Genomic DNA, 26,376 nt, shown 5'->3' on the forward strand with positions numbered 1-26,376 from the left:
TCTGCCTGGGCACTGGCTTTGGGTTTTCTCAAGGCTAGAGCTCTACCACTTGAGCCAAAGCCAAAGCCATTTCTGGCTTTTTTCTATCTATGTGGTACCAAGGAATCAAACCGGGGTCTTTGTGCATGCTAGGCAAGCACTACCATAGGCAAAACTCCCGGCCCTCATAAATAAAAAGTTTTAAAGAAAGCTGAGACGAAAAATGAATTTCTCTAAAAGTAGTTTTACTGTAGTATTTTTTTAAATTTAGCTAGCTTTTATTTTTCATATTTCTGTGCTTACTGTAAAGTGTTATTCTAGATGCAATAATGATTACACTCCCTTTTAAGGCATCTATATGGACGTATAGCTTTTTCATTTCCTGGCAAGATGCATAGGGATTGATATTTTGGTTGAGTTTTGGATGTACAAACACATTGGTCTTATTTTGTATCACTGACAGCCCACAGGGTTGGCTGCTATGTGCTGAACTTTCTGTTCTAGACTTTCTGCCAAGTACTTTATGCAAAACACTGGTTTTAGTGAAACAGGTTTTATTGTTTTTAGTCAGAGTCATATTATAAGATGTTAGCTGTGCCATGCAAACAGAAGAGTTGGTATGTATATATAGCCATGAAACAAATTACCAAAACAAGCCTGTCTCTGTTCAACTGGTTGTTTTTCTTCCCATTCTTGTATCTCAGTTCATGTTGTTTACTGCTACAGGCCTAAGATGGTGTCATTTTCTTTTCTAGGAACTTGGAATTAGAATTCCTCGACCACTAGGACACGGACCAAGCAGATTCATCCCAGAAAAGGAGGTATGTTGTTTGTGAAAGTAAGACAGTGAACTTTTAAGGAAATGTTTTCATGATCTACATCTGGGTATCTGAATTGGTCGACAGTGGGTTTTGTTTTTTTGCAGTTGATGACAGTTAATCATACTTTGGAGGTGAGTTATGGAATTAGAAAGCTGTTGTAGACATGTTGATTTCTAGTATGTCATAAGTTTAAACACCCATGCATTTAATCAAGTAAAGCTGAGACTTGTTTTTGACTGATAATATTCCACCTGCTTATATTTAGATCTTGCTTACTTAGGGATGGTGTAAACTGAATTACTTATTCTTGACCATCTCCACAGGCTATTATAAACACTAAGTTGGGTATTTAATTCTGCATATGTATGAGGATTTATGCTTTGTTTTCATAAGGACTGTTGCTATTAGTTAATTTTGGTTCTCTTTAAATTTAATGAAAGTGGGCACTGTTATAAGAAAAGGCTTTAGTGTCTACTTGCAAGCTCTGCATATTTGATCATCTAAATCTGCTTTTTTGTCTGGACTCTGGCCAACTCCTGAAGCAACCGATCTTGATGAGCTTTAACATTCAGCCTTGGTTGTTTATTCCCTACTGTATAATGTGTCTATTTTGTCTTGTTTGCTACAAGTTTAAATCATAACCTCTCTCTAAAGCCAAATTTAATTTGCTTCTAAATGACACAATGCAGCCAATGCACATTATCTTTAACACCAATTTATAATTTACATAACCATGGCTTTCTTCTCATTTATACAGATTCTCCAAGTGGGAAGAGAAGACGCACAGATGCATGCTTTATTTGCAGATTCTTTTGCTGCTTTGGGCCGTTTGGATAATATTACATTAGTGATGGTTTTCCACCCACAATATTTAGAAAGTTTCTTAAAAACTCAACACTATCTACTGCAAATGGATGGGCCATTACCTCTGCATTATCGGCACTACATTGGAATAATGGTTTGTAAACATTTGATGAAAGATCCTGCCTGTAAAGAGATAGTTAATGCTGTAAACATAGGGATAAATACTTATATTCTGACTTGTAATTGGATTCCTGTAAAGAAGTCTCTATTTCTCCTCTTTTTCTGTAAGTTTATACTCAGTTCTAACAAAAAATACTACATATATTTATACTATGCTGACAGCCATTTTTCCTTAATGAATAAAGCCAAACAAAAAAATTATCTTATTCTGAATACTTGACATGGTACCAGCAGTGCTAAACCTGTTCACTTTGTAAGTTATATTCCTTCATTTTATGGTTGTCATTTATGATTGTAATTGACTTTTCTTAAACTGAGCTTCTAAAACTTGTGTATCGGTTAAATTTCTATAGTTTACATTTATTTATCTATTTTGCCAGTCCTGGGACTTGAACTTAGGGCCTGAGCACTGCCCTGGGGTTTTCTCAAGGCTAGCACCTTACCACTTGAACTACAGCACCACTTCTGGCTTTTTTCTATGTATGTGGTACCAAGAAATTGAACCAGGGCTTTGTGCATGCTAGGCAACCACTAGACCATGCTCCCAGCCTCTGATTTATTCTTTTTCTTTATTTGTCATGGGGCTTGGATTCTGGGCCTGGGCGCTGACCCTGAGTTCTTCAGCTCAAGGCTACCACCCTCCCCTTTGAGCCACAGCACCACTTCCAGTTTTCTGGAGGTTAATTGAGAATAAGAGTCTCACGGACTTTAGTGCCTGGGCTGGCTTTGAACTGAGATCCTCAGATCCAGCCTCTTGAGTAGCTAAAATTACAGGCATGAGCCACCGCACCCAGCTTAATTTATTCTTTAACAAATATTTGTTCTTGGAATAACTGAGTTGTTTTCTATGAAGTATTTGGATCCTTTAGTTTCTGCATGAAAGCTGCAGCTCTGTAGTTTCCAGAAAAATTTAAAATATACTAATCAAAAACAACTTTGATGTTGAAAATAGATTGGTAATACTTCAATATTTTCATTCCTATAATTAGAATATCTTTCTGTTTTCTGTTAAGGCTGCAGCAAGACATCAGTGCTCCTACTTGGTGAACCTACATGTCAATGATTTCCTTCATGTTGGTGGGGACCCCAAGTGGCTTAATGGTTTAGAGAATGCTCCTCAAAAACTACAGAATTTGGGAGAACTCAACAAAGTATTAGCTCATCGACCTTGGCTTATTACCAAAGAACACATTGAGGTATGTAGAGAAGCAGTGTATCTTGAGCAGCATTTAAAAGTTTTTAAAGATAGGCTTACTGAGAAATTGCTCATTTTTTAGCTCCTTCTCAGAAACACATTTTTCTGTGTGTGATACATTTACTGTAAATGATAGACCAGGATTGATTTGTTGCTATCAAGCGCATCCTTCACGATGGTTGATTCTATGTGTTGTACAGTTCCGGGGTTTTTACATGTACATGTGAAGAAGCACATAGTCATGTCCCTGTGCTTCCTCCTAAATGCCTGCAACTACCGGTCCTTTCCTGCTGTCTAAAAATTTTGCGACATTTCCATATTCCTTTTATCAAAAGGCATTTGAAATTCTTTTTTTTAATACTTTTTTTGTCAATTCTTAGGCTTGAATTCAGCCTGGGCACTGTCTTTGGGCCTTCTCAAGGCTAGTGCTCTGCCACTTGAGCCATAACACCGCTTCCAGCTTCTTCTATGTATGTGCTGGGCAAGCACTCTGCCACTAAGCCACATTTCCAGCCCTTCTTCCTTTTTTTTTTGTGGGGGTCAGTAATGGGGCTTAAACTCGGCCTGTGTGCTGTCCCTGAGTTCTTCAGCTCAAGGCTACCACCCTTCCCTTGAGCCATAGCAGTACTTCTGGTTTTCCAATGGTTAATTAGAGGTAAGAGTCTCAAGTGCTTTAGTGAGGGGCTGGCTTTGAACCATGATCCTCAGATCTCAGCCTCCTGAGTAGCTAGGATTACAAGTATGAGCCACCAAGCCCAGCTCCTCTTCCTTATTTTTTGATAACATGAGGGATCATTTATTTTTTTTGGTGTATTACACTCCAGTGTGTGGCTATACCATATTTTATCCATTCACCTATTCCAGGGACATCCTGATTACTATCACTTTTGGCCAATTATGAGTTAAAGCTGGTATAAGTATTCATGTGTAAATATTTTAGTAGACAAAAGTTTTAGCTCACTTGCACCAACTACTAAGAGTGTGTGACTGCTGGGTCTGATTTTCAGCCTCGTAAAAAACTGTGCCATAACCAAACTGTGCCATACAAATTTGCATGTCATTAGTAGTGAAGAAGCATTCCTTTGCCAGCCTTGATGTCAGTGTTTTAATTTTTAGCCATTCTGATAGTGTGAAGTGGCACTACATTATTAGGTGTCTATAATTTTTTTTTTTTTTTTTTGTGGGTCATGGGTCTCGAGCTGGCCTAGGTACAGTCCCTGAGCTCTTCAGCTCAAGGCTACAGCCCTACCTTTGAGCCAAGCCCCACTTCCCATTTTCTAGAGGTTAATCGTATTTACTCAGGAGGCTGAAATCTGAAAGTCCGGGTTCAAAGACAGCTCAGGCAGGAAAGTCCTTAAGACATTTATTTCTAATTAACCACCAAAAAGCTGTATGTGGGATTATGGTTCAAGTGATAAGAGTGCTAGCTTTGAGCAAACAATCTCAGAGATAGCACCCAGGCTCTGAGTTCAATCCCTAGGACTGGCACACAAAAAAAGTACTATTATATTTTTAAATCAGTATTTAAAATAATAACTTAAAATTCCAGCCAGGCACCAATGGCTCACATCTGTAATCCTACCTACTCAACAGTCTGAGGTTTGATGTTCATGATTCAAAGCCAACAAATTTACTACCAAAAAGTTGGAACTAGAGCTGTGGCCCAAAGTGTAGAGAGCTAGCCTCAGTGCCCAGACCCTGAGTTCAAACTCCAGGGCTGGTGCGTGCACGCGCGTGTGCACATACACTCACACACATGCACACACAAAACCAGCTAATGTGTTATCAGTAGATATTCTGTTTATAAACATTTTCATAAAAATTAGTAAATTGTTCTACAGATTTCTAATCGAAACTCTACCTTAAGTTTTATATGGAATCCTGTTTTCAATAAATGATACACCCTTTGTTAGTGCTTATTTTCTGCTGATATGGGGCTTAAACTCAGGGCTGCCCACTCTCACTGAGATTTCTTGCTCACGACTGGTATGCTACTACTTGAGCCATGCTTATCTCATGCATTTTAATGCCTGGGATGTCTTCAAACCCAAATCTTCCACGTCTCAGCTTCCTGAGTAGTCATAATTACAGGTATGAGCTACAGATACTCAGCTAAGGCATATAATTTTACTGAAGCCTCCAAATAGAAGAAAATGTTCCATGTTCCTTCTTTTTCCCTCCCTGTTTTCCTAAGGAGCTTTTAAAAGCTGAAGAACACAGCTGGTCTCTAGCAGAATTGGTGCATGCTGTAGTTCTACTCACACACTATCATTCTCTTGCCTCATTCACATTTGGCTGTGGAATCAGTCCAGAAATTCATTGTGATGGCGGCCACACGTTCAGACCTCCTTCTGTTAGTAACTACTGCATCTGTGACATTACAAATGGCAATCACAACGTGGATGAGGTGCAGGTCAACTCAGCAGGAAATATTACGGTAAGTGTCTATTATTGTAGGACTATAATGAAACTAATCACAATAATTGTTACATTTTTATTTGGCTACCTAGAGAATCCACCTTATTAAGTCCATTAGACACCTATTCATTCATGAAGGATGAACTTATTTACTTCCCTCAAATGCTCATTACTAGTCTACATGCTAAGGGATATACAGAGTTATAAGCCCCTGTAGGAGGTTGCCCTCAGCTAAGGGTCAGGAACCATCCGCATCTACTCCATTCAGTTAACACTGCCTACAATAGCGAGATAAGGGGAAGCTAAACATGGTAGACACTGGTGCCAATATACCTTTTTCTACAAAAGAAATAAGTTGGCGTCTTAATTGCTCAGCTTTTAAAGATTTAGTCAGTACTGATTTGGATATTTTTCCCCTTAAGTCCTTTTTCTTGATTATCTTTAGAGAAAAAAATTATAAATTTGTTAACGCTTTCCATCTTTATTCTTACATATACATATATATCTCTAGAGACATATATTTTCTTTTGGTCGGTCATGGGGCTTGAACTCTGGGACTGAGCTCTTCAGCTCAAGGCTATTGCCCTACCTCTTGAGTCACAGCCCTACTTCCTGTTTTCTAGTGGTTAATTGGAGATAAGTGTCTCACATTCGTTAGTGCAGGGGCTGGCCTTGAACCTTGATCCTCACATCTCAGCCTCCTGAGTAGCTAGGATTACAGGCATGAGCAACTGCACCCAGCTACCATCTTATATTTTGTTTCATTATGTCTTTAAAACAGGTAGAACAAGGGCCTAGTGGTAGAGTGCTTGCCTAGCATGCACGAAGACCCAGGTTTAATTCCTCGGTACCCACATACATAGAAAAAAGCTGGAAGTGGTGCCTGTAGCTCAAGTGGTAGAGCTCTAGCCTTGAGAAAGTCCAAGGACAGTGCTCAGGCCCTGAGCCCAAGCCCAGGACTGGCCAAAAAAAAAAAAAAAATATATATATATATATATATATATATATATATATACACACACACACACACACACACACACATATATATATATATGTATATATATATATTTTTTTTAAAAAAACAGGTAAGAACAAGTTGAATTTTCTGTAAGTAAATTTAGGTTCTCAGGTCACAGTGGGTCAAAATTCCCTGTATTCTCTATTTTAATAAAAAGGCAAGTGTTTATTCTTCAAAAAAGAAGTCACAGAAAGAGAAAATAGCACCATAGTCATCTGAATGCTTCACACATTTTCTGTTATTCCTTTGAAGGGGATTTGGGCAGAGTGAATTGGCATACATTAGACATTGGACAAGTTACCAAACCTCTCCGAGTCCCTGTTTTTCAGGTCCAAAGAAAGGTTAAAAAAAAATTTACAGTGAGGTTTAAAAGTTTCTAAAAAAGTAAAATGGCAAGCTAGAAGTATGGCTTAGATAGAGCATCTACCTAACAAACACAAGACCAGGAGTTCAAACCTCAGTACCACCAAAACAACAACAAATGACCAGTGGTGATACACACATGCCTGTAATCCCAGCACTTGGGGTGCTAAGGCAAGAGAGTTCTGAGCTCTCAGCCTAGCATACAGCTTAGCATTTATCAAGTGCTAAATAAGAGGTAGTTATCTGTGGTGAGATTAAAGTATAAAAGAATCTTATTTATCCAAGGATTATCACATCTGTATTTTGACACATCTTAAGACTATCTCTTGGGGTAAATGGATTCACGTGATAGACTTGCATGTGAACAATGATTATTTATCAAATCTTGAAGGGTATAAGAGGATCCAATCAAGTATATCCATTTCTTGGAGGTTGAGAATTATCTTTTCCTACCAGTGATTTAGTACGAGCTAAATAAAAAGTACTGAATTATTGAGGATTTTTTGGTTTTCTAGTAGGTTAAGTCTCTAGTTCAACGTCGGATGCTTTTTGAAGTTTTATATCCCATATTGATGGTACCTGACAATGAACTGATAAATATCTGAAAACAAATGACCTCAGTTCTTCAGATATAAATGGTGAAAAAGCAAATTAAAATAAATTCCTGACATATTATTGTTTTAATATTAAAATGAAATGCTGCCAGGTATGGTGACACATGCCTGCAATCCTAGCACTCAGAGGTTAAGGCAGGAGGATTGCAAGGCTTAGTGTTAGAGTGCTTACCTAGCACAGGAAGCCCTAGGTTGGAGTCCTCAGTACCACATATACAGAAAAAGCTGGAAGTGGGGCTGTGGCTCAAGTGGTAGAGTGATAGCCTTAAGCAGGGACAGTGCCCGCCCTAAATTCAAGCCCCAGGACTAGGGGGAAGCAGGCTCTAAGACTGACTTCATACAAGTAAGTTTTAAGTGGTGACAGGTGCTATGTGACAGTAATTGCAGGTTATGAAGTAGGAGGTAAATGGTTGAAAGAAACATGTAAACTGACATATAAAGGGTCAGTGAGCAGAAGAGTAGAAGCCAGGTAAAGTTGGAAGCCAGGTAGCTCACACTTGTAATCCTAGCTACTCGTGAGGCTGAGCTCTGAGGATCATGATTCAAAGCCAGCCCAGGTACGAAAGTCCATGAGATTCTTATCTCCAGTTAACCACCAGAAAACCCAAAGTGGTGCTGTGGCTCAACTGGTAGAGAGGTAGCCTTGAGTTGAAGAGCTCAGGGACAATGCCCAAGCTAAGAGTTCAAGCCCCACAACCAACAACAACAAAAAAAAATTCCTGGCAAAAGAAATACTAATTTTGTATTTGAACCTTGAGAATTGATCATTTTAAGACTTAACTGTTTTATAAAGTATATGTGCCATAGATTTGATCCCATTTTAAAGTAAGGATGCAATAGCTATAGAAGTATAAATCATTTGTCTACTCCTGTGTGCCAAGACCCATCACTGTAGATGTGATACTGCTAATCATCACAGCAAGTGACAGCTGCTAGCCCCATTCGCAGAGGTCAGGTGGCCAACTCCAGCCATGTGAGGACAGGTTTCACTTTTAACTGGTAAAGTGTATAAATAGACAATTACCAAAGATGATAGAGATAGACATGTTGACAATATGTACAGAGTGCAGTGGATATAAAACTATTATATAATACAAAACTATTATTCTTTGTGTATCTTATTGAGCAAGTAGAAGTTGATTTTTAATTATTCGGACCTGTTTTCGTATTTAAAGCAGCATGAATGGTAATGGTTATTATTGACTTTAAGAACATTAGAATTGTTAAAATTATTTTTCTCTTCTACTTTAAAATCCAAATATATATGGTCAGTAGGCTAAAGTAATTCCAGCTATTTATGCACGTACAATAAAATTATGAGGAAATCTATTTTTACTGTATTCTGGAAAGATATAAAGGGGGGGGATCTTTTACCAGTATCAGTGTTTAAACTCACAGCCTCATGCTGTTGCTCAGCTTTTTAGCTCAAGACTATGCTAGTTCAGCCACATCTCCAGCTCATAATTTTGCTGGAGGTAAGAGCTTTGCAGACCTTTCTGCCTGACTTGATCCTCCAAATTCAGCCTCTTGAATAGCTAGGATTGCAGCTGTGAGTCACCAGGATCTGGCAAGATACACATTCTTAAGAGACAGATTTAATAAAACTCATAAATTCCATTGTACGCTGCCCTGTGTAACAGTGTGTTTATTCTCTCTTCAGGTAAGTGATTCCTTCTTTGAGGTTGAAGCCCTCATGGAGAAGATGAAGCAGTTACAGGAATGTCGAGATGAAGAGGAGGCAAGTCAAGAGGAAATGGCTTCACGTTTTGAAATAGAAAAAAGAGAGAGCATGTTTGTATTCTCTTCAGGTAAGAGCAACATGAACACAACGGATATTATTCAAACCCTTTTTAAGTAATTAATTTACTTAATTTCAGTAAGTTTTATAATGTCAATCTAAGAATCTCTTTCCTTTTAGGGAGGCTACTGCATTAGGTGTTCCTACTTGAGATAATTTTCAAAGCAGGCAGTGAGGAAAGGTTATATGGGAAAACAGCACTAGACATTTGGTTTGGTTTGTGGGACTAATATCACTGCTAATAAGCTTTCTGAATGTAAGTCACTTAACATGTGAATGTCCCCTTTTATCCTTTTAAGATGAAAAAAATTGAATTAAGTCTTCTGAGCTTTTCTGTGATTTGGAAATGGAGCTGTTTGATCAGTACCAACATTAGTCCTTTATGCTTAATTTTTATCTATATGTGAGCCTTAGGATATAACATGTAAGCCAGGTAATTTAAAGCTTATAACTGTTATCTAAATACATTTTGACAAGCATGGAAAAGGAGAATGTGTTAGAAACATCAAGTTTAATAGAAAAGAAAGAAAAATTGTACAAGGAAGTTTGGGTGCTTACCTACTTTTTTCTTTGCTTTTTTTTTTTTGGTCCACTGTGGACTTGGACTCGGCCTGGGCGCTATCCCTGAGCTCTTTAGCTCAAGACTACTTCCCTACCCCTTGAGCCACAGCACCACTTCTGGTTTTGTAGTGGTTAACAAGAGATAGAGTCTCAGGTGCTTTAGTGCCTGGGCTGGCTTTGAACTGTGATCCTCAGATCTCAGCCTCCTGAGTAGCTAGGATTATAGGCATGAGCCACCACGCCCAGCTCCTATTTTTTTTTCTTAAGGGAAAGGTTTTATTTCTGTTTGTGCCTGAAATGTAAAGTTTTCAAAGAATATTGTATTTTCTTGAAAACTATGATTGTATTGGTTGCTCATGTCTATAATCCTAGCTTCTCAGGAGATTGAGAACTGAGGATTATGGTTAAGAGCCAGCTCAGGCAGCAAAGTCCATGAGACTTACCTCCAATTAAGCACCAAAAAAAGTGGAAATAGAGCTATGGCTCAAAGTGGTAGAGCAATAGCCTTGAGCACAAAGTCTCAGGGACAACACCAAGGCCTTGATTTCAAGTCCCATGGCCAACCACTCTCCCCAGCCCACCCCCACCCCCAAATCTAATCTCATCAATTCTTCCACATAATGAAAGGAAAAAAGCTTACTGACACTACAAAAACTATTGTAAAAATGTCAGTTCAAAAGACCAATTAAAATTTTCACCATGTTATATATTTTGTTCAACAAAAATAGTCAAAGTACTAGCTTTTAGAGTATTACTGGTTTTAATAGTTATTATCATTGTAAAGATTGTTCAAGTCAGGTGAGTGTGATGGAACTGCATGTATGCATTTATGGATGAGTTGTCTTGCACCAGCTACTACCACCAGTTGGTGCTAGTAAAAAAAAAAAAAAAAAAAAAAAAAAAGCTGAGAACTAGGTACCAGTGGTCAGCCTGTCACCCTAGCTACTCAGGAGGCTGAAATCTGAAGATCCCGGTCCAAAGCCAACCAGGCACAAAAGTCAATGAGACTCATCTCCAATTAACCTCTAGAAAATAAGAAGTGGTGCTTGGCTCACAAGGTAGGGTGGTAGCCTTGAGCTGAAGAGCTCAGGGACAGTGCCCAGGTGCCCACACAACTGACAGAAGAGGTGAGGGAGAAAAGAAAGCTTCTTTTTCAAAACTGTCTCTTCTTGACTTGTTTCTTTAACCAAGTTGCTGTTCATACTTTGAACAAACACTTTTGAAAACTTTAATAAAACCAATAAATTAGGGTGAAGACACAAAAAGGAGAGACTATGGAAGAGGAAATGAAAAGCATAAAATAATCAGCTATGAATACTTTATTCATTCTGCAGTAGTTGGGTTTGAACTAAGGACCTTGTGCTTGCCAAACAAGTACTCTACAACTTGAGACATATCTCCAGCCCTTTTTTGCTTTGGGTTACTTTTCAGTCTGTCACTTTTTGTTCAAGGCCAGTCTCCTATCTTTGACTCCCACATAGCTGAGATGAAAGGGTACACTACCATGCCTGACTTTTTGATTCAGATAGTCAGGCACACTTTTTGCCTAGGCTGGCCTCAAGCTACTAAAGTCCCAATTTCTTCCTCTGAGTAGCTAGTATTACTACAAGTGTGAGCTGCCACACACAACATGAATGTTTATAACCAAAAAATGCTATTTTAGGCCGGGAGTCTGGCCTAGTGGTAGAGTGCTTGCCTAGCATGCATAAAGACCCGGGTTTGATTCCTTGGTACCACATACACAGAAAAGAGCCAGAAGTGGTGCTGAGGCTCAAGTGGTAGAGTTCTAGCCTTGAGAAAACCCAAGGACAGTGCTCAGGCCCTGAGCACTTGCAAAAAAAAAAATGCTATTTTACTACTTCCTATTTACTGATAAGCTACTGCTTTACAATGTTTTAAAAGCCTCCATCCCCCCCCACACACACACTTTCTCTTGTTTTGTTGATAGTACTTTGTCAAAGAACAGATTATCTCATTTTTATATGATATGAGTAAAATGAATCTTAAACTCTTAAAAGATTTCAATGGCTTTTTAAAAAAAATTGTTTCAGATGATGAAGAAGTTACAACAACAAGAGATGTGTCTCGTCACTTTGAAGATACGAGTTACGGCTATAAGGACTTCTCAAGACATGGAATGCATGTTCCAACATTTCGTGTCCAGGTAAAAATTGTACTAATTATATGCACATAATTATAGAAAAGCCTCAAACTTAGCTGGGCACAGTGGCTCACACCTTTCATCCTAGCAACTCAGGAGGCTGAGATCTGGGGATTGCAGTTCAGAGCTAGAGTTCAAGTCCCATGACCGACCCCCCCAAAAAGCCTCAAACTTGAGCAAAAGCCACCAGATTTGAGAATTGTTTTTATAAGCAGTATCTAAGAAGCAGAACTAGAGCTATGGCCTCTAATTTTATTTAAAGACTTCTTTTAATTCAATGTTTTCAATTTATTGCCTTTTTTGTGGGGTGGGGGTCATGGGGCTTGAACTTGGCCTGGGCACTGTCCCTGAGCTCTTCAGCTCAAGACAACTGCCCTACCCTTTGAGCCAAGCCCCACTTCCTGTTTTCTAGAGGTTAATTGGAGGTAAGACTCTCAGGTCCTCTTGTGCCCGGGCTGGCTTTGGACTTTGATCCTCAGATCTCAGACTCCTGAGTAGCTAGGATTACAGGCGTTAGCCACCATGCCTGGCTTGCTTACTATTTTGATTAGGTGTTTAATTCAGATTGATACTCCCAGCTTCCTCTGGTTAGGGCAAGTGTTAAGTAATAACTGTTTTACCAGAATGTTGAAAATCATTAAACTATAGGCTTTTGTCTCTTTGTCCAAAAAAAACTAATATGCTGTTTAAAGGGAATTTTTTAATCATAAGAATTAAACTTATGAAATATAATAGATTAGAAATCAAGGGGATTTTTTTTATGAAGGGAGTTAGGATTTAAAGGATTTGGATGGCCAAAACCAAGGGCAGGTGGGTTATAGCTCAGCAGTAGATGACTTGCTTAGACTATTCAAGGCTCTGGGTTGGTCCTCAGCACTGCCAAAAGGTAAAGGAGGGAATAAGCAGAGGGTTGTAGGAAATAGTTAGGCTTTTGGTTTAGGTAGAATGAGGGGAGGAATAGAGGGATGGAGGAAGGAAAGAAGGAATCCTAGAGACTGGACTGTTTAGAGTTTTAAGCAAGAGTAACTACTTCTGTGTTAGTAGGAAAGCAATTTAAAATTAGATGTGCCCTAAATGTCAAAACAGTTTGAATAAGGGTTGCAAGTTTTTTGTTTGTTTTTTGTCGGTCATGGGACTTGGACTCTGGGCCTGGGTGTTGTCCCTGAGCTCTAAAGCTCAAGGCTACTGCCCTATCCCTTGAGCCACTGCACCACTTCTGGTTTTCTAGTGGTTAATTGGAGGTAAGAGTCTCACGGACTTTTTAGTATCGGGGTTAGCTTTGAACCACAATCTTCAGATCTCAGCCTCCTGAGTAGCTAGGTTTTGTGGCATGAGCCACCGCGGCCGGTGGGTTGTAAGTTTTGACCAGAGAGATGCTTTAGGAAAAGTAAACAGGGAAATAGCATGGTAGAAGAAGCTTATTAGATTTTGTTTGAAGTGGAAGGGAGGTAAAGAGACTTTCTATGGGAAAATGAATTAGGGTTCTGGTTAATAAGGCTGAAAGGTATTTGAGGCTTGGAGAAAGAATGAGTAATGAGTATACTGAATTAGAAACTCACTTTTTATTGTTGACATTTTGAAACATGTTGCTCTCCTTCCTTCCCCGCCTCCCCCCCCCCCCCCATTGCTGAGATGGTAAGCACAACCTGGTGCCTGGTTTAGGAATGCACATTTGAGGACCATTTGATTGGCTTCAGTGGGGGAAAATGAGAGGAATCTCAAACTGGGTCACCTCTATAGAGTCTGAATGGAAAGATTTGGGAAAGCTAAAAATCAGTGGCCTGAATGTAAAAGGAAAAGACTACCATTATTGGCTTTTTTTTATTTTTTTTGCCAGTCCTGGGGCTTCAACTTAGGGCCTGGACACTGTCCAGAGCTTTTTTTCTTTTTCTTTCTTCTTTTTTCCTGAAAGCTAGCACTCTACCACTTGAGCCACAGCACCACTTCTAGCTTTTTTTCCTTCCTTTCTTCCTTTCTTTCTATGTACTACTGAGAAATCAAATCTGGGGCTTCATGCATGCTAGAGAAGCACTCTGCCACTGAGCCACATTCCTAGCCCCCTTTATTGGTTCTAAACTCGTTAGGTTAGAAAATATACCTTTTACATATTGCAGCTTGGAAATGGAAAACATCAAATTGGAACTCAGATTCCTAGGGAATGGAAGACAGTGGGCTGCACCTGCCAGTGAACTCACAGTCCTGCAGAGCTGTGCATGTAGAACTATTTGTCCACATTTTAATTATTTCCATTTGTTCTACTTCTATTTTTAGGACTATTGCTGGGAAGACCATGGCTATTCTTTGGTAAATCGACTTTATCCAGATGTGGGACAGTTGATTGATGAAAAATTTCACATTGCTTACAATCTTACTTATAATACAATGGCAATGCACAAAGATGTTGATACCTCAATGCTTAGACGGGCTATTTGGAACTATATTCACTGCATGTTTGGAATACGGTTAGTCTGTTTTTTATGCTTAAAGACCTAAATTACTCAGTTACTTGGAATATACCCATATACAGATATATACTCATAACCATCCTTTCCCCCAGGAACTTATTTTTATGTTTCCTGTGCTTCACAGAGCTACTTTACTGCAGCTTCAGTTTTCTTTCTCTGTTCTATCTAGAGTGACTAGAAGGGAAAGGAAGTGACAGATACCTCCCAGAGCACAAATGAGAGGAAGCAGTTTGTCACCAAACATCTAGGTCTTATCTCTGTAATCTTGTACCGCATGTCCATGTGGCTATTCTCAAGACCCTCTGAAGAGTCCCAAACCCATAATACTTCAACTAATGGAAAGCTTATGCCCTGTTAGGTTTTCAGCAACATAGTGTTATACAGAAAATGCAGTCAGCATACACTACCTTCTCACATGTGTATACAAACTCCATGTTCTGTTGTTTTCTGGTTATTTTAGCTGTAATACCAGCTTTCACTTATGCCTTAGTTTGATCTATGACTCTGGTCAAAACCTGCAAGTCCTCTTTAATTTACTCTAAACTACACAGGCCTTTAAGGCATATCTGAGTAGTTTTTAGATAAATTTCTCCTAATCTGTAACAAACTGTTGAGGTTTTAGCCTCTTAGATAATTGTAGTGCCCACTTTGCCAAGAACACTTTTCTTCTGGAAATTCAGTAAGCAATGCCTGTATGTGTGATCTGTAATCTATGGCCTTTGACTTAGTAGAGGTACTTGTGAGACCATGTATATTATATATAATCCAGCCCTCTGCTTCACCCACCTTCCTGCTGTTTTTCTTCTATGACCCCAGAAACTCCTTTTTACAGTTTTATGGCATATAATAGTGCCAATAATACATGCAATTTCTGAATTTCTTAACTTCCTCATTGGTTTTTCAGATTTAGTTCCTTACAGTATGGTTGCCTGCTCATGACCATAAATATACACTCTTGCTTGATGCCTCGTGTTATTATGTGAATATTGTCATTTTTTTCAGCACTTATTTTCTTGAGCACTAGACCATTTTCTGTTCCTCTCCCAAAGTTTACCTTTATGTTCACCTACTACCCCCATATGTCAATTAGGGGGATCAACTGCATATTCACAGAGATAAAAGGAATAAAGCAAATACTACTACTGGATACTATTGTAAAAATAAGAGCAGATTATGCACTGGAAATGTTCATTCTCAACTATGTCTTTTAACAGATATGATGACTATGACTATGGTGAAATTAACCAGTTATTGGATCGTAGCTTTAAAGTTTATATCAAAACAGTTGTTTGCACTCCTGAAAAGGTTACCAAAAGAATGTATGATAGCTTCTGGAGGCAGTTCAAGCACTCTGAGAAGGTATGTGCCTACTGTGATTTACTCTCTAGTGCAGCAATACTTCTCTTTTTCCTTCACCTAACTTAGCAGCTCTCAAACCAAAGAACATTCCAGGACAGTTGTCTCAAGTACTCCTTAGAAGGGAGGGAACCTCATATTGACAGAGTGAAAGAATAAAGGCAGGAAGTTGGGTGAAGTTCTGGCATAGCTGTCTGTCACCACGTAGGAGAAAGAAGACTGTTTGGCAGGAGCTCTTTTCAGTTGTAGTGTACAGGCAGAAAAGTCTGTTCCCTTTGAAGCATTCTTATAAAAATTAATGAGAATTTGGCAAGGGGTACTATAGCTTTACTAAATCCGTATCTAGATTTTTTTGGAAGTGTAACACATAGCTAAGAAGATATGATGGAAGGCCAAAACATCTGTCCAAATAGAAATTAATATTCGGTTCAGCAAACCCAGACTTCTAAAGTTACTTGGTGCCACATAGAAAATGTGTTATTACATATTTGATTCACATAAACATGAATCAGATAGTCAGAAAACACATCTGCACGGACTATGTAAACTTTTGTTGTCCTTGTTCACTATATTTGCATGGCATTATAAATAAAGTAGAGATGAATTGCAACGTCCATGACGGTGTACCACAGATACTGTCCATTTTATATAAGGAATTGGAACATCCAAAAAAAGTCCTATAGCCATTCACCCCTGATATCCCAGGAGCCGGTTGTTTGTGACATTTGCTAAATGATTGGAAAAGCTTGGCTTATGAATGTCTCTAACCTTCCCTTTCATGATGTTGTGTTTTATATTCAGGTTCATGTTAATCTGCTTCTTATAGAAGCTAGGATGCAAGCAGAACTCCTTTATGCTCTGAGAGCCATTACCCGCTATATGACCTGATGCCTCTCCTCCATTAAAGATGATTCTGGAATGCTCAGCAAATATAGTCTACAAGGGGAGGGTACCAAGCCCCAGGACCAATGGTAGATAAAAGAATTCAGAATCCATTGTGCCATGATTCCTTTAGTTTCTGCTATTCTACTGTGGAAAATGCCACTGCTAGCACAAACAGTAAGTGCTTGGCAGCTTAAGGTTTAGAGCCATGAAGAAAGGCTGCTGTTCACAGTATTTTGCTTCTTGACAGTACAAGATGCTGTATAATTGTTTTAATACAGCAACTAGTAATTCTCCAAATCCTGTTGCTTTTATGTTGAATAAGATAACAAGAATTGGAGCATGCAGAGAATGGGACTTGGATAATGACTAAGATTTACACATAACGAATTTTAGAAGAACTTGGTGCTGCTATCCTAGCTGGTGGAATGAAATGATGGCTGTTACAGTTAAGACAGTAGTGACTCAAGTGAATACTGCTACTATCTGAGCCTACCGACAGAATTTGTGTGGTTTCCAATTAAACTTGCATACACGGGGAGGAAGGAATGCATCTAAAAAAACATAGAATTATTAGAGCTAAGACTGTTTTGAGGTAACAGATCATTTCTTTCATTGTAGTTTTTAAATTCTGAGTTATTGGATGATACTCAATTACAGAGGCATTGTTAAAGATTTTCTTCAAAAAGCAATCTTAAATGAAATTGTGTGAATTGTAGAAAAACTGGCTGTGTTTTGATAAGCTGTTTCACAAGATTCTCTGACATTGGAGCAGCTGTTTGTGGGCATGTCACTGTAGACTGCTGTGCAGTCCCAGGGGCTATCTATCCCTGTGCTCCTATCCACCTCATGGCCCTTATTTTAAAGGATGTGCAGCTCCTTAAATAATAAAAGCTGGAAAATATTTTTAGTCAGGTTATCACATTTGATTTACAGAACTGCTAACTTTGAAATACAAACAGGTTTGAAAAAAGTGTATTAAGTACTTTGTATTCTGGAAGCGTGAATTTGCTTTTGAAGTCTGTCAGTATTATTGGTATTTTTCAATAAAGAATAATTTTCTCCAATTTTAGTTGTTGTCTTGATTTCTTGGTCAGTCTTAGCATCGTAATTAGTAACAATTAGTAACAATTCTTGGTTTCTGTTTACTTTCATTAAAGCCAACTAGATTCACCTTAATAGCACTCTTGTCTGATTACATTAAGGGGCAAAAGTCCTGAGAACATTTTGGAGGTAGGAAGAGTTGCCCCTCTTTAGGGTCTTACGAGACCATTTGTAATTTGAAAGTGACTGATGTAGTCCTATACCTATGAAAACTTCAATGGCATATTTTTTGGTCAGTTGTGGGACTTGAACTCTGGGTCTGGGCATTGTCCCTGAGCTTTAGCTCAAGGCTACCTCCCTACCCCTTGAGCCACAGTGCCACTTCCAGTTTTCTGGTGGTTAATTGGAGATAAGAGTCTCTCAGACTTTCATGCCCGAGCTGCCTTTGAACCTCAATCCTCAGATCTCAGCCTCCTGAGTAGCTAGGATTATAAGTGTGAGCCATCACGCCTGGCTTCCATGGCATTTTTTTACAGGAAAAAAAAATGGTATCCAGGCCACGAGTTTGGCCTAGTGGTAGAGTGCTTGCCTAGTATGCATGAAGACCCAGGTTCAATTCCCTGGTACCACATACATAGAAAAAAGCTGGAAGTGGTGCTGAGGCTCAAGTGGTAGAGCTCTAGCCTTGAGAAAGTCCAAGGACAGTGCTCAGGCCCTGAGCTCAAGCCCAGGACTGGCAAAAAAAAAAATTTACAAATGACCAACCATGAAATAACCCCATGTGCAAAGCATTTGCCTACTCCTGGCTCTGAAAATGATATACAAATGGCCAGCAAACAAGCAAACAAAAAAAACATGAAATAAGAGAATTCAACATGACTAAGAAATTCAAATCAATGCCACAATGAGGTGTTACCTCATACCCTCTAGATAGCTATGATTAAAATAAATGCTGCAAAAGACTAGAGAAACTTACATAGTAGCATTGCTACCATGACACCAGCACCTAGGAAGGTTTTTTGTTGTTGTGAGTTTTTTTTGGGGGGGGTTGGTGTTTCCCTACCCCCCCCCCATCCCGGGGTTAAACTCTAGGCTTGGGTTCTGTCCTTGAGTTGCTTTTGTTCATTAGTGCTCTACCACTTAAGCCATAGCACCATTTCTAACTTTTTCCGAGTTTATTGGAGGTAAGAGTGTCACAGACGTTCCTGCCCAGACTAGCTTTGAACCATGAGCCTCAGATCTCAGCCTCCTGAGCAGCTAGGAATACAGGTGTGAGTAAGCCACCGGTACCTAGCTTGGTATGGGTTTTTGTTTAGTTTTTCAATTAAAAGCTCTATGATCCAGCATTTCACTTTTTTTCTTTTTTTTTTTTTCCAGCATTTCACTTTCTATGAGCTGAATGTTTCTCCTTAAAATTACCATGTCAAAGCACTAATGAAGTGTCTAGGAGATAATTAGGCCATTAGGGCAAAGCTCTCATGAATGGGATTAGTACCCTCAGAGAGTCTGTCTCATATTCATTCATTCTCTCCCTGGTTTTCCCTGCACCTTGTGAGCACTCAGCAGAAAGGCACTTCTGCTAACTAAGAGGTCCTTCCCAGGAATTGAATTAGTCAATACCTTGATCTTAGACTTTATAGCCTCCAGAACTATAAGGAATAAACTTCTGTTGCTAATTCACCCCAAAGTGTCATATATTTGTCATTACAGCCCAAACTAAGCACTGCTCAAGTATATATACAAGAGAAAGAAGGATATCAAGGAAATAGTCTGATACCCATATTCATGCAGCGTTATTCACAATAGCTATAGTGACACAACTCAAATGTCTACCAAGAGATCAACAAAATATGATGTGAGAGCAAGGGGGAGGGAAAGAGGGAGAAAGTGACTGGAAAGAATGGAGATAGATAACCTTTAAAGACAAATCCTGTCACAGGCTATAACATGGATGAACTTTGAAGACATTAGGCTAAGTGAAATATGCTAGTTACAGAAGGACAAATACTATGTGGTTCCACTTGTGAGATCTAAAGTAATCAAATTCATAGAACTAGAACATAGAATGATGGCTACCAGGCTAGCAAGAAGCACACGAGTTATTGTTTAATGAATATAGAGTTTACATAAAAAAATTCTGTCGATCTATTGCAGAACAATGTGCGTTACTTAACACTATTGAACTATGCATCAAGCAAATGATGCAGCTTGCATGAATCTAAAGGGAAAGGGCTGGTATTGGAGAAGAGGTATATTGCATTCTACAAAGAGTTTGTTACAAATACTGAGGGAAGAGGGTGCTTTAGATGGGGAAGACTTCGATTATTTTATTTCCCTCAGTGAAAGTAGAATATAGAGTTTTCTGTGGATAAAATAAAATAAAAAATATATATATATATATATTTTTTTTGCCAGTCCTGGGCTTGAGCTCAGGGCCTGAGCACTGTCCTTGGATTTTCTCAAGGCTAGAGCTCTACCACTTGAGCCTCAGCACCACTTCCGACTTTTTTCTATGTATGTGGTACCGAGGAATCGAACCCGGGTCTTCATGCATGCTAGGCAAGCACTTTAACCACTAGGCCAAACTCCTGGCCCCTACTTATATTCTTATATATGTGGGAGAGATTAGCTCCTCCAGAGGCTATTTCATTTTAGACTGAACCCACTCACATGTACTTATGGTTTATAGAATACAATAAAGTCAGTGTCCATATGGATTTGGCAGAACCTTGAGTCCCAGATGATGCACCAGTGTCAAGTCTTATCTGTTGTGGAAATGTAGGTTACTCTAATGGACTTCCACAGCCCACCCGCCCTGGGAGAACTACCTTCACCCCATGGTTATTTTTAAGGTGAGAGATGAGCTGTTATTAACAGCCTTTTTCCAAGCAGAGCACTAAACTTGCTTCTATTTCTAAATCTTTATTGGACTAGGATAGCATAAAAATGGTAATCTCAGTTTCTTTGTCTTTGTAAGTCCTTTATTTGAAGGGAAACGTATCCTACACAAAATGGCAAGCTAACTGCCATCATAATGTTATTATGTACTAAGTACCTATTACAAATCATATACTGGACACCCTAAGTATTTAATATTTGCTCTAAACTACACTGTAATGAAATAGATATTACTGTCATTTTGAAGTGCAAAGTCCAGAAATTAGTTATTTTCCTAAGGCCTACATAGCTAGCAGGGGGTTTGCTATAAACCCAAGGTTAAACTCTTCTGATGTCATTTCTGATAGACACAGAGTTATAATTAAAAGGACTATAGACTCCTGTTATTTTATTTAAAATGCAAATAAAAGTAAAATACTCCTTTCATCTGTTATACTTACTAAATAAAGATAGCTGGTCCAAAGCAGAGAGTTTTTCAGCGTATTTTTTTTTCCAACATAGGACCAGAAAAATACTGGTATCTAGTCAGAAATCTTATTTGTAGATGTACTAGGAGTTAGTACAGATGTTAAAATAGTTATGCATTTATAGCAACTCCTGCCATTCTTTCTTTGGATAAAATCTAAGTCTTCATTGAATACTTGGTATAACTAATACTCCGATACATGCTTAAATTCTAAAACTTTTTAAATTGGGATTCTAAGACTTATAAAATCAGGATTTTAAGACTAGCACTAATTTAATAGAGAATAAAAGTCTTTAACTTAAAAATACATATATTTTCATCTTATACTTCTCATAGCAGAAAATACAACATGGATTTATTTTTCCATAATACCTAAAAAGAAGAAATGCTTATTTCTTTTAAAATATTTAGGTTACTCACTAAAATTAGTACTTTAAAAAACTTTCAATATTTGTTAATACTGAAAAAAAATGTTCATGTTTGTTACCACTTCTTAAGGACCAAGAAGACCTGACTTCCTGCTCTGCTGTGGACTTGCATCATGTTAAAAGGAAGGAATTGGCAGAGGCTCCAGGAAGGTGTGGTGACTCTGAATTCGGTTTAGAAGCTGCTTTGCCACAGGTTTGAATTCGGTTTCCCAGTGGATTTTGTGATAGTTTTTTAGGTCTTGGTCAGAACTGCCATCCAGTGCTAGTTCTTCATCTGCATCAGAAAAATTTAAATTAAAGCATTTAGAAATGGAATCCTACTGAGTAGTTTACATCTTGATGATGTGTTAAACTCATCATGAATTCAATACCACAAGATTCAGAAAGGATTTGGAATTGTAAGGTTCTTGGGGGCCAGGGGCCAGTGGTTCATGCCTATAATCCTAGCTACTCAGGAAGCTGAAACCTGAGGATAGAGGTTCAAAGCCAGCTCAGGCAGGAAAGTCTATAAGACTTTTACTCCACTAAACTAACAAACAAAACGGGACATGGAGCTGTGGCTAAATTAGTGGAATGCTGCCCTTCAGCACAAAACCTCAGGGACAAAGCCCCAGCCCAGAGTTCAAGCCCCAGGACAGGCCAAAAAAAAAAAAAGAAGAAAGGTTTTTAGGTGGTAGAGTGTGTGAGTGTGTGGACCTATGAACGTGTAGGTACTGGTCCTCAGGCTTCAACTCAAGAGCCTTGGTAATGTACCCACGTTTTTTGCTCAAGGATAGCACTAAACCACTTGAGGCACAGTTCCATTTCCAATATTTTGGTGGCTAATTGGGAAGTCTCTCCAAGTTTCCTTCCCAGGCTGGCTTCAAGTCGTGATCCTCAGGTCTCAGCCTCCTGAGTAGCTAGGATTGCTGGTGTGAACCACTGGTGCACAGCTAAAAAAGAAAAAACTTCACTCTACCCCCCCCATTTCCTTTTTTCTGGCTATTGGGACAGGGTGTTTACAATGTTACACAATGTTACCCAGACTGGTCTTGAATTCCTGAGCTCAAAAATCCTCCCACTTCAGCCTTCTGAGTAGGGAATAACCAGATACTGTAAAAATAAAACATTAAAAAGACTTTCTTTTCTTTTTAGAAGTTCTGGGGATTGAACACAAGACTTCACACTTTCGAGGCAGGAACTCTACCACTTAAGCCATACCTCCTCTAACTCCTTTTTCCATGGATTATTTTTGAACTAAGGTTTTGCTTTATGTCAGGACTTCAGTCCTCCTATTTGTGCTTGCTTTTCCATGTTGCTAGGACAAGAGGCACATACACAGCCACTGTGCTTTCCCAGTAGTTGGGATGGGATAATAGTTGTACACTACTACACACAATCACTAGATGAGATGGGGTCTCTCAAACTTTTTTGCCTAGGCTGGCTTTGAACTGCAATCTACTTGCCAAGTAACCAAGATGTATTACAAGCTTGAGCAACTAGACTGGATTTAAACTGTTTTTGATGCTTTTTTTTTTTTCAATAACATTTATTGAACTCAGGGCCTCACACCTGGTAGGCTTGCTAACTCCTTAGCAGGCACTCTACCACTTGAGCCATGCATCCAGCCCTAGTTTTGCTCAATTATTAGAGAGATGAAGTTTTGAGGACTTTTCTGCCTGGGATGGCTTCAAATCATGATTCTCCATATCTCAGCTACCTGAGATTACAGACATGAACCACTAGCACTTGGAAAAAAAGACTTTATTAAAGAAGTTCTTGGGGCTGGGAGTGTGGCCTCATAGCAGAGTGCTTGCCTAGCATGCACGAAGTCCTGGGTTTGATTCCTTGGAACCACATAAACAGAAAAGGCCGGAAGTGGTGCTGTGACTCAGGGTTAGAGTGCTAGTCTTGAGAAAAGCCGAAGGACAGTCCCCAGGCCCTGAGTTCAAGCCTCATGACTGGCAAAAAAAAAAAAAAGTTATTTTGCTCTTTATAAATACTTTAAAACAAGATTGCTTGTTTGGGTTGTATTTTTTTGAGACAGGAGTTTGCTAAGCAATAGTCCAAGATAGCCTCAAATATTTCTTCTCAAATATTGGAATTTCAGGCATGTACTGACTATTCAGCAAAACAAGATTTTAGTCTCTTAAGAAGCCAATTATTTTCTTTAAAAAATAGATTGAGTTATTTTAATCATCAATTGAATTTGCACACAAATTTACATCCAAAAGTTGGATTATAATTTTATAGAACAAAGGACTAATAAGTTACTTCTTCTTGTATGCACAGTAGAAAAGATAATTACTTCCATGATTTATAGAAAAAGGAGTCAAGAAATATTTGGGGAAAGTAGGCAATTTAAACGTGACACTTTCCTGAATGGTGGGAATGTAACTCAGAGGTAGAGCACTGGCCTAACACAGGAAGCCCTGGGTTATAGATCCCCAGAACTGTAGAAAATAAAAACAAGCCCAGCGCTAGCAGCTTCTGTCTATAATCCTAGCAATTCTGGAGCCTGAGATCAGAGGATCAGGATTTGAAACCAACCTTGGCAGAAAAATCTGTGAGAGTTTTGTCTCTTTGTCTCTAATTAATCAGTAAAAAAACTCAAAGTGAAGATGTGCTCAAGAGGTAGAACAGCAGCTTTGAGTGAAAAACTAAGAGCATGAGGCCCTAAGCTCAAGCCCTAAAACCAGCACCAAAAAAAAAAAAATTTACTGAAATTTGGAATTTCAATGGCTTTTAAAACTCTCAGAATTTGCTACTTTGAAATGCCAACCACCTCCTTTCAGGACAGGGATATAGTAGAACACTTGCCTAATAGAAAATAATCAACCCTCTACCTCAATACTTCCTTCAACTGAGGACTGCAAGACTTTGAGAATTTGAAGTATTATTAGAGTCTCTAAGAAGGCTATGAATAGTGCAGAAAAGTGTTTATAAAAAATAAAATGCATTATAGACACTCCCTTCTTGAACACTTGTTTGTTAAACATGTCATTTGAAATATAATGTAAGAATCAATGTTAATAAATTCTTTAATAAAATAAATAAATAAAAATAAAATGCGGGGCCAGGTGTTAGACCTAGTAGTAGAGTGCTTCCCTAGCATGCATGAAGACCCGGGGTCAATTGCTTGGTACCATAGACACAGAAAAAGTCAGAAGTGGTGCTGTGGCTCAAATGATTGGGCTCTAGCCTTGAGACAGCCCACGGATGGTGCTCAGGCCCTGAGTTCAAGCCCCAGGACTGGCAAAATAAATAAATAAAAAGATCAGCTGGGCACAGTGGCTCACACCTGTAACCCTAGCTACTCAGAAGGCTGAGATCTGAGGATGGCAGTTCAAAGCCAGCCTGGGCCCTAAAGTCTGTGAGACTCTTATCTCCAATTAACCACCAGAAAACCCGGAAGTGGTGTTGAAGTTCAAGGGGTAGAGTGGTAGCCTTGAGCTGAAGAGCTCAGGGACAATGTGCAGACCAAGGGGTAGGGCTGTAGCCTTGAGTTGAAGAGCTCAGGGACCATGCCCAAGTCAGAGTTCAAGTTTCATAGCCGACAAAAAAAAAAAAAAAGCTGTTATAGGGCTTGAACTCAAGACCTAGCTATTGCCCATGAGCTTTTTTGCTCAAGGCCAGAGCTTCTACCACTTGGAGCCATAGCTCCGTGTCTGGTTTTTGGGTGGTTAATTGGAGTTAAGAGTCACAAACTGTCCTGCCCAGGATGGCTTTGAACCACAATCATCAGCTCTCAAGTCTCCTGAGTAACTAGGATTACAGACATGAGACACGGGCACTCAACTTTTAGTTTCATTTTTAATGCCAATTCAAAGGAATTGTGTGAATACCATACACATATCTAACCCAAGCAGAAAGATGAATGGCCACTGAAGTTTCAGTGACAATTTAGCATCACATTTTGACCTGTTCATGTTGGGCCTTATCTTCCAACCCAGGTAACAGACTTCAGGAAAAGGGCACCTGCTTGCCAGGCAAGAGATTGGCTCTGCCATTTCCTTCCTAGGTCTGTGACGTGAGGTAGATTGCTCAGATGGCAACCACGTAGTACCAAAATGATCACAAATGTTGCTACTCACACAATTTGCAAGCTTTCTTTTTCAGAGGGAAAATTAGGATCCCATTATGAAATGCTTACATCAGATCTTCTACCTGACTATTTGTGGACGCTCCCTATGTACTTTGACACTTTGGGCATTAAGGTCACCATCTGAGATAAGGGACTGTGGAATCCCGTGTGTACCTCTCCCTTTCTCTCATGACTGAGTCCACAGCTCTGCAGTTCTGAGATAAGTTCCAGACAGGCCTAAACACTTCACAAGCCACTCCACCAAGACTCTGTAAACAAGCCTGGCTCTCCCCACTCACTCCAAGATAACCAGAGGAAGGGGAGGGGAAGGGAATACAGTGTTTGATGACCTTGAAGCTCTTCTGTTGGTTACTACGTCTGGATATGAAGAGCCTGCTAGATCCTGAGTGACTGCAGACTTCTACATCATCTTCCTGTTCAGTCCTCTAGAGACTTTTCTGAGCACTAGAAAATGTTTAAGAAAGGAATTCCTAAAGCAGCCATTGGTGGCTCACACCTGTAATCCTAGCTACTCTGGAAGCTGAGATCTAAGGATCAAGACCTGAACCAGACCAACTGAGCAGGCAAGTCTGTGAGACTCTTCCCTCCATTTATCCAGGAAAAAAAAAGCCCAAAGTGGTGCTGTGGCTCTAGTAGAGTGCTAGTCTTGAGTAAAATGTTAAGAGATAGTACCCTGGTCCTGAGTTCAAGCCCGGGACCAACACAAAAAGAAAGAGAAGAAAGGAGCAAAAGGAGAAGGGGGAGGAGGGAAGGAGGAAGGGAGGGAGAAAGGGAGAGAGGGAGGAAGGAAGAAAGGTATCTTGTCTATGCCTTTCTTTTCCAACCACTTTAGGATTTGAGC

General features: G+C 39.3%; 2 protein-coding genes across 6 annotated transcripts in view; one reads left to right on the plus strand and one right to left on the minus strand.

The window, feature by feature from the left end:
• Sesn1 (sestrin 1) overlaps window positions 1-17,682 on the plus strand; it is a 91,233-nt gene extending 73,551 nt beyond the window's left edge. For 3 of the 4 annotated variants that reach the window (XM_090338315.1, XM_090338316.1, XM_090338318.1), the window contains exons 2-10: window positions 735-800; window positions 1,558-1,758; window positions 2,798-2,980; window positions 5,174-5,416; window positions 9,053-9,200; window positions 11,803-11,915; window positions 14,184-14,374; window positions 15,592-15,736; window positions 16,535-17,682. In XM_090338315.1, the coding sequence (XP_090194441.1) occupies window positions 735-800; window positions 1,558-1,758; window positions 2,798-2,980; window positions 5,174-5,416; window positions 9,053-9,200; window positions 11,803-11,915; window positions 14,184-14,374; window positions 15,592-15,736; window positions 16,535-16,621 (1,377 nt within the window). In that variant the 3' untranslated portion in view covers window positions 16,622-17,682. Of the gene's footprint in view, window positions 1-565; window positions 597-734; window positions 801-1,557; window positions 1,759-2,797; window positions 2,981-5,173; window positions 5,417-9,052; window positions 9,201-11,802; window positions 11,916-14,183; window positions 14,375-15,591; window positions 15,737-16,534 lie in introns of those variants that run through there. The other variant, XM_090338317.1, reaches the window with a different exon arrangement.
• Window positions 17,683-20,618: 2,936 nt separating this feature from the next.
• Window positions 20,619-26,376, minus strand: part of Armc2 (armadillo repeat containing 2) — a 98,193-nt gene continuing 92,435 nt past the window's right edge. For both annotated transcript variants that reach the window (XM_090338325.1, XM_090338326.1), the window contains one exon: window positions 20,619-21,725. In XM_090338325.1, the coding sequence (XP_090194451.1) occupies window positions 21,568-21,725 (158 nt within the window). In that variant the 3' untranslated portion in view covers window positions 20,619-21,567. The remainder of the gene's footprint in view (window positions 21,726-26,376) is intronic.

This window comes from Megascapheus bottae, chromosome 8 (genome assembly GCF_031878675.1).
Source record: "Megascapheus bottae isolate mThoBot1 chromosome 8, mThoBot2.hap1, whole genome shotgun sequence".
Classification (NCBI taxonomy): Eukaryota; Metazoa; Chordata; class Mammalia; order Rodentia; family Geomyidae; genus Megascapheus; species Megascapheus bottae.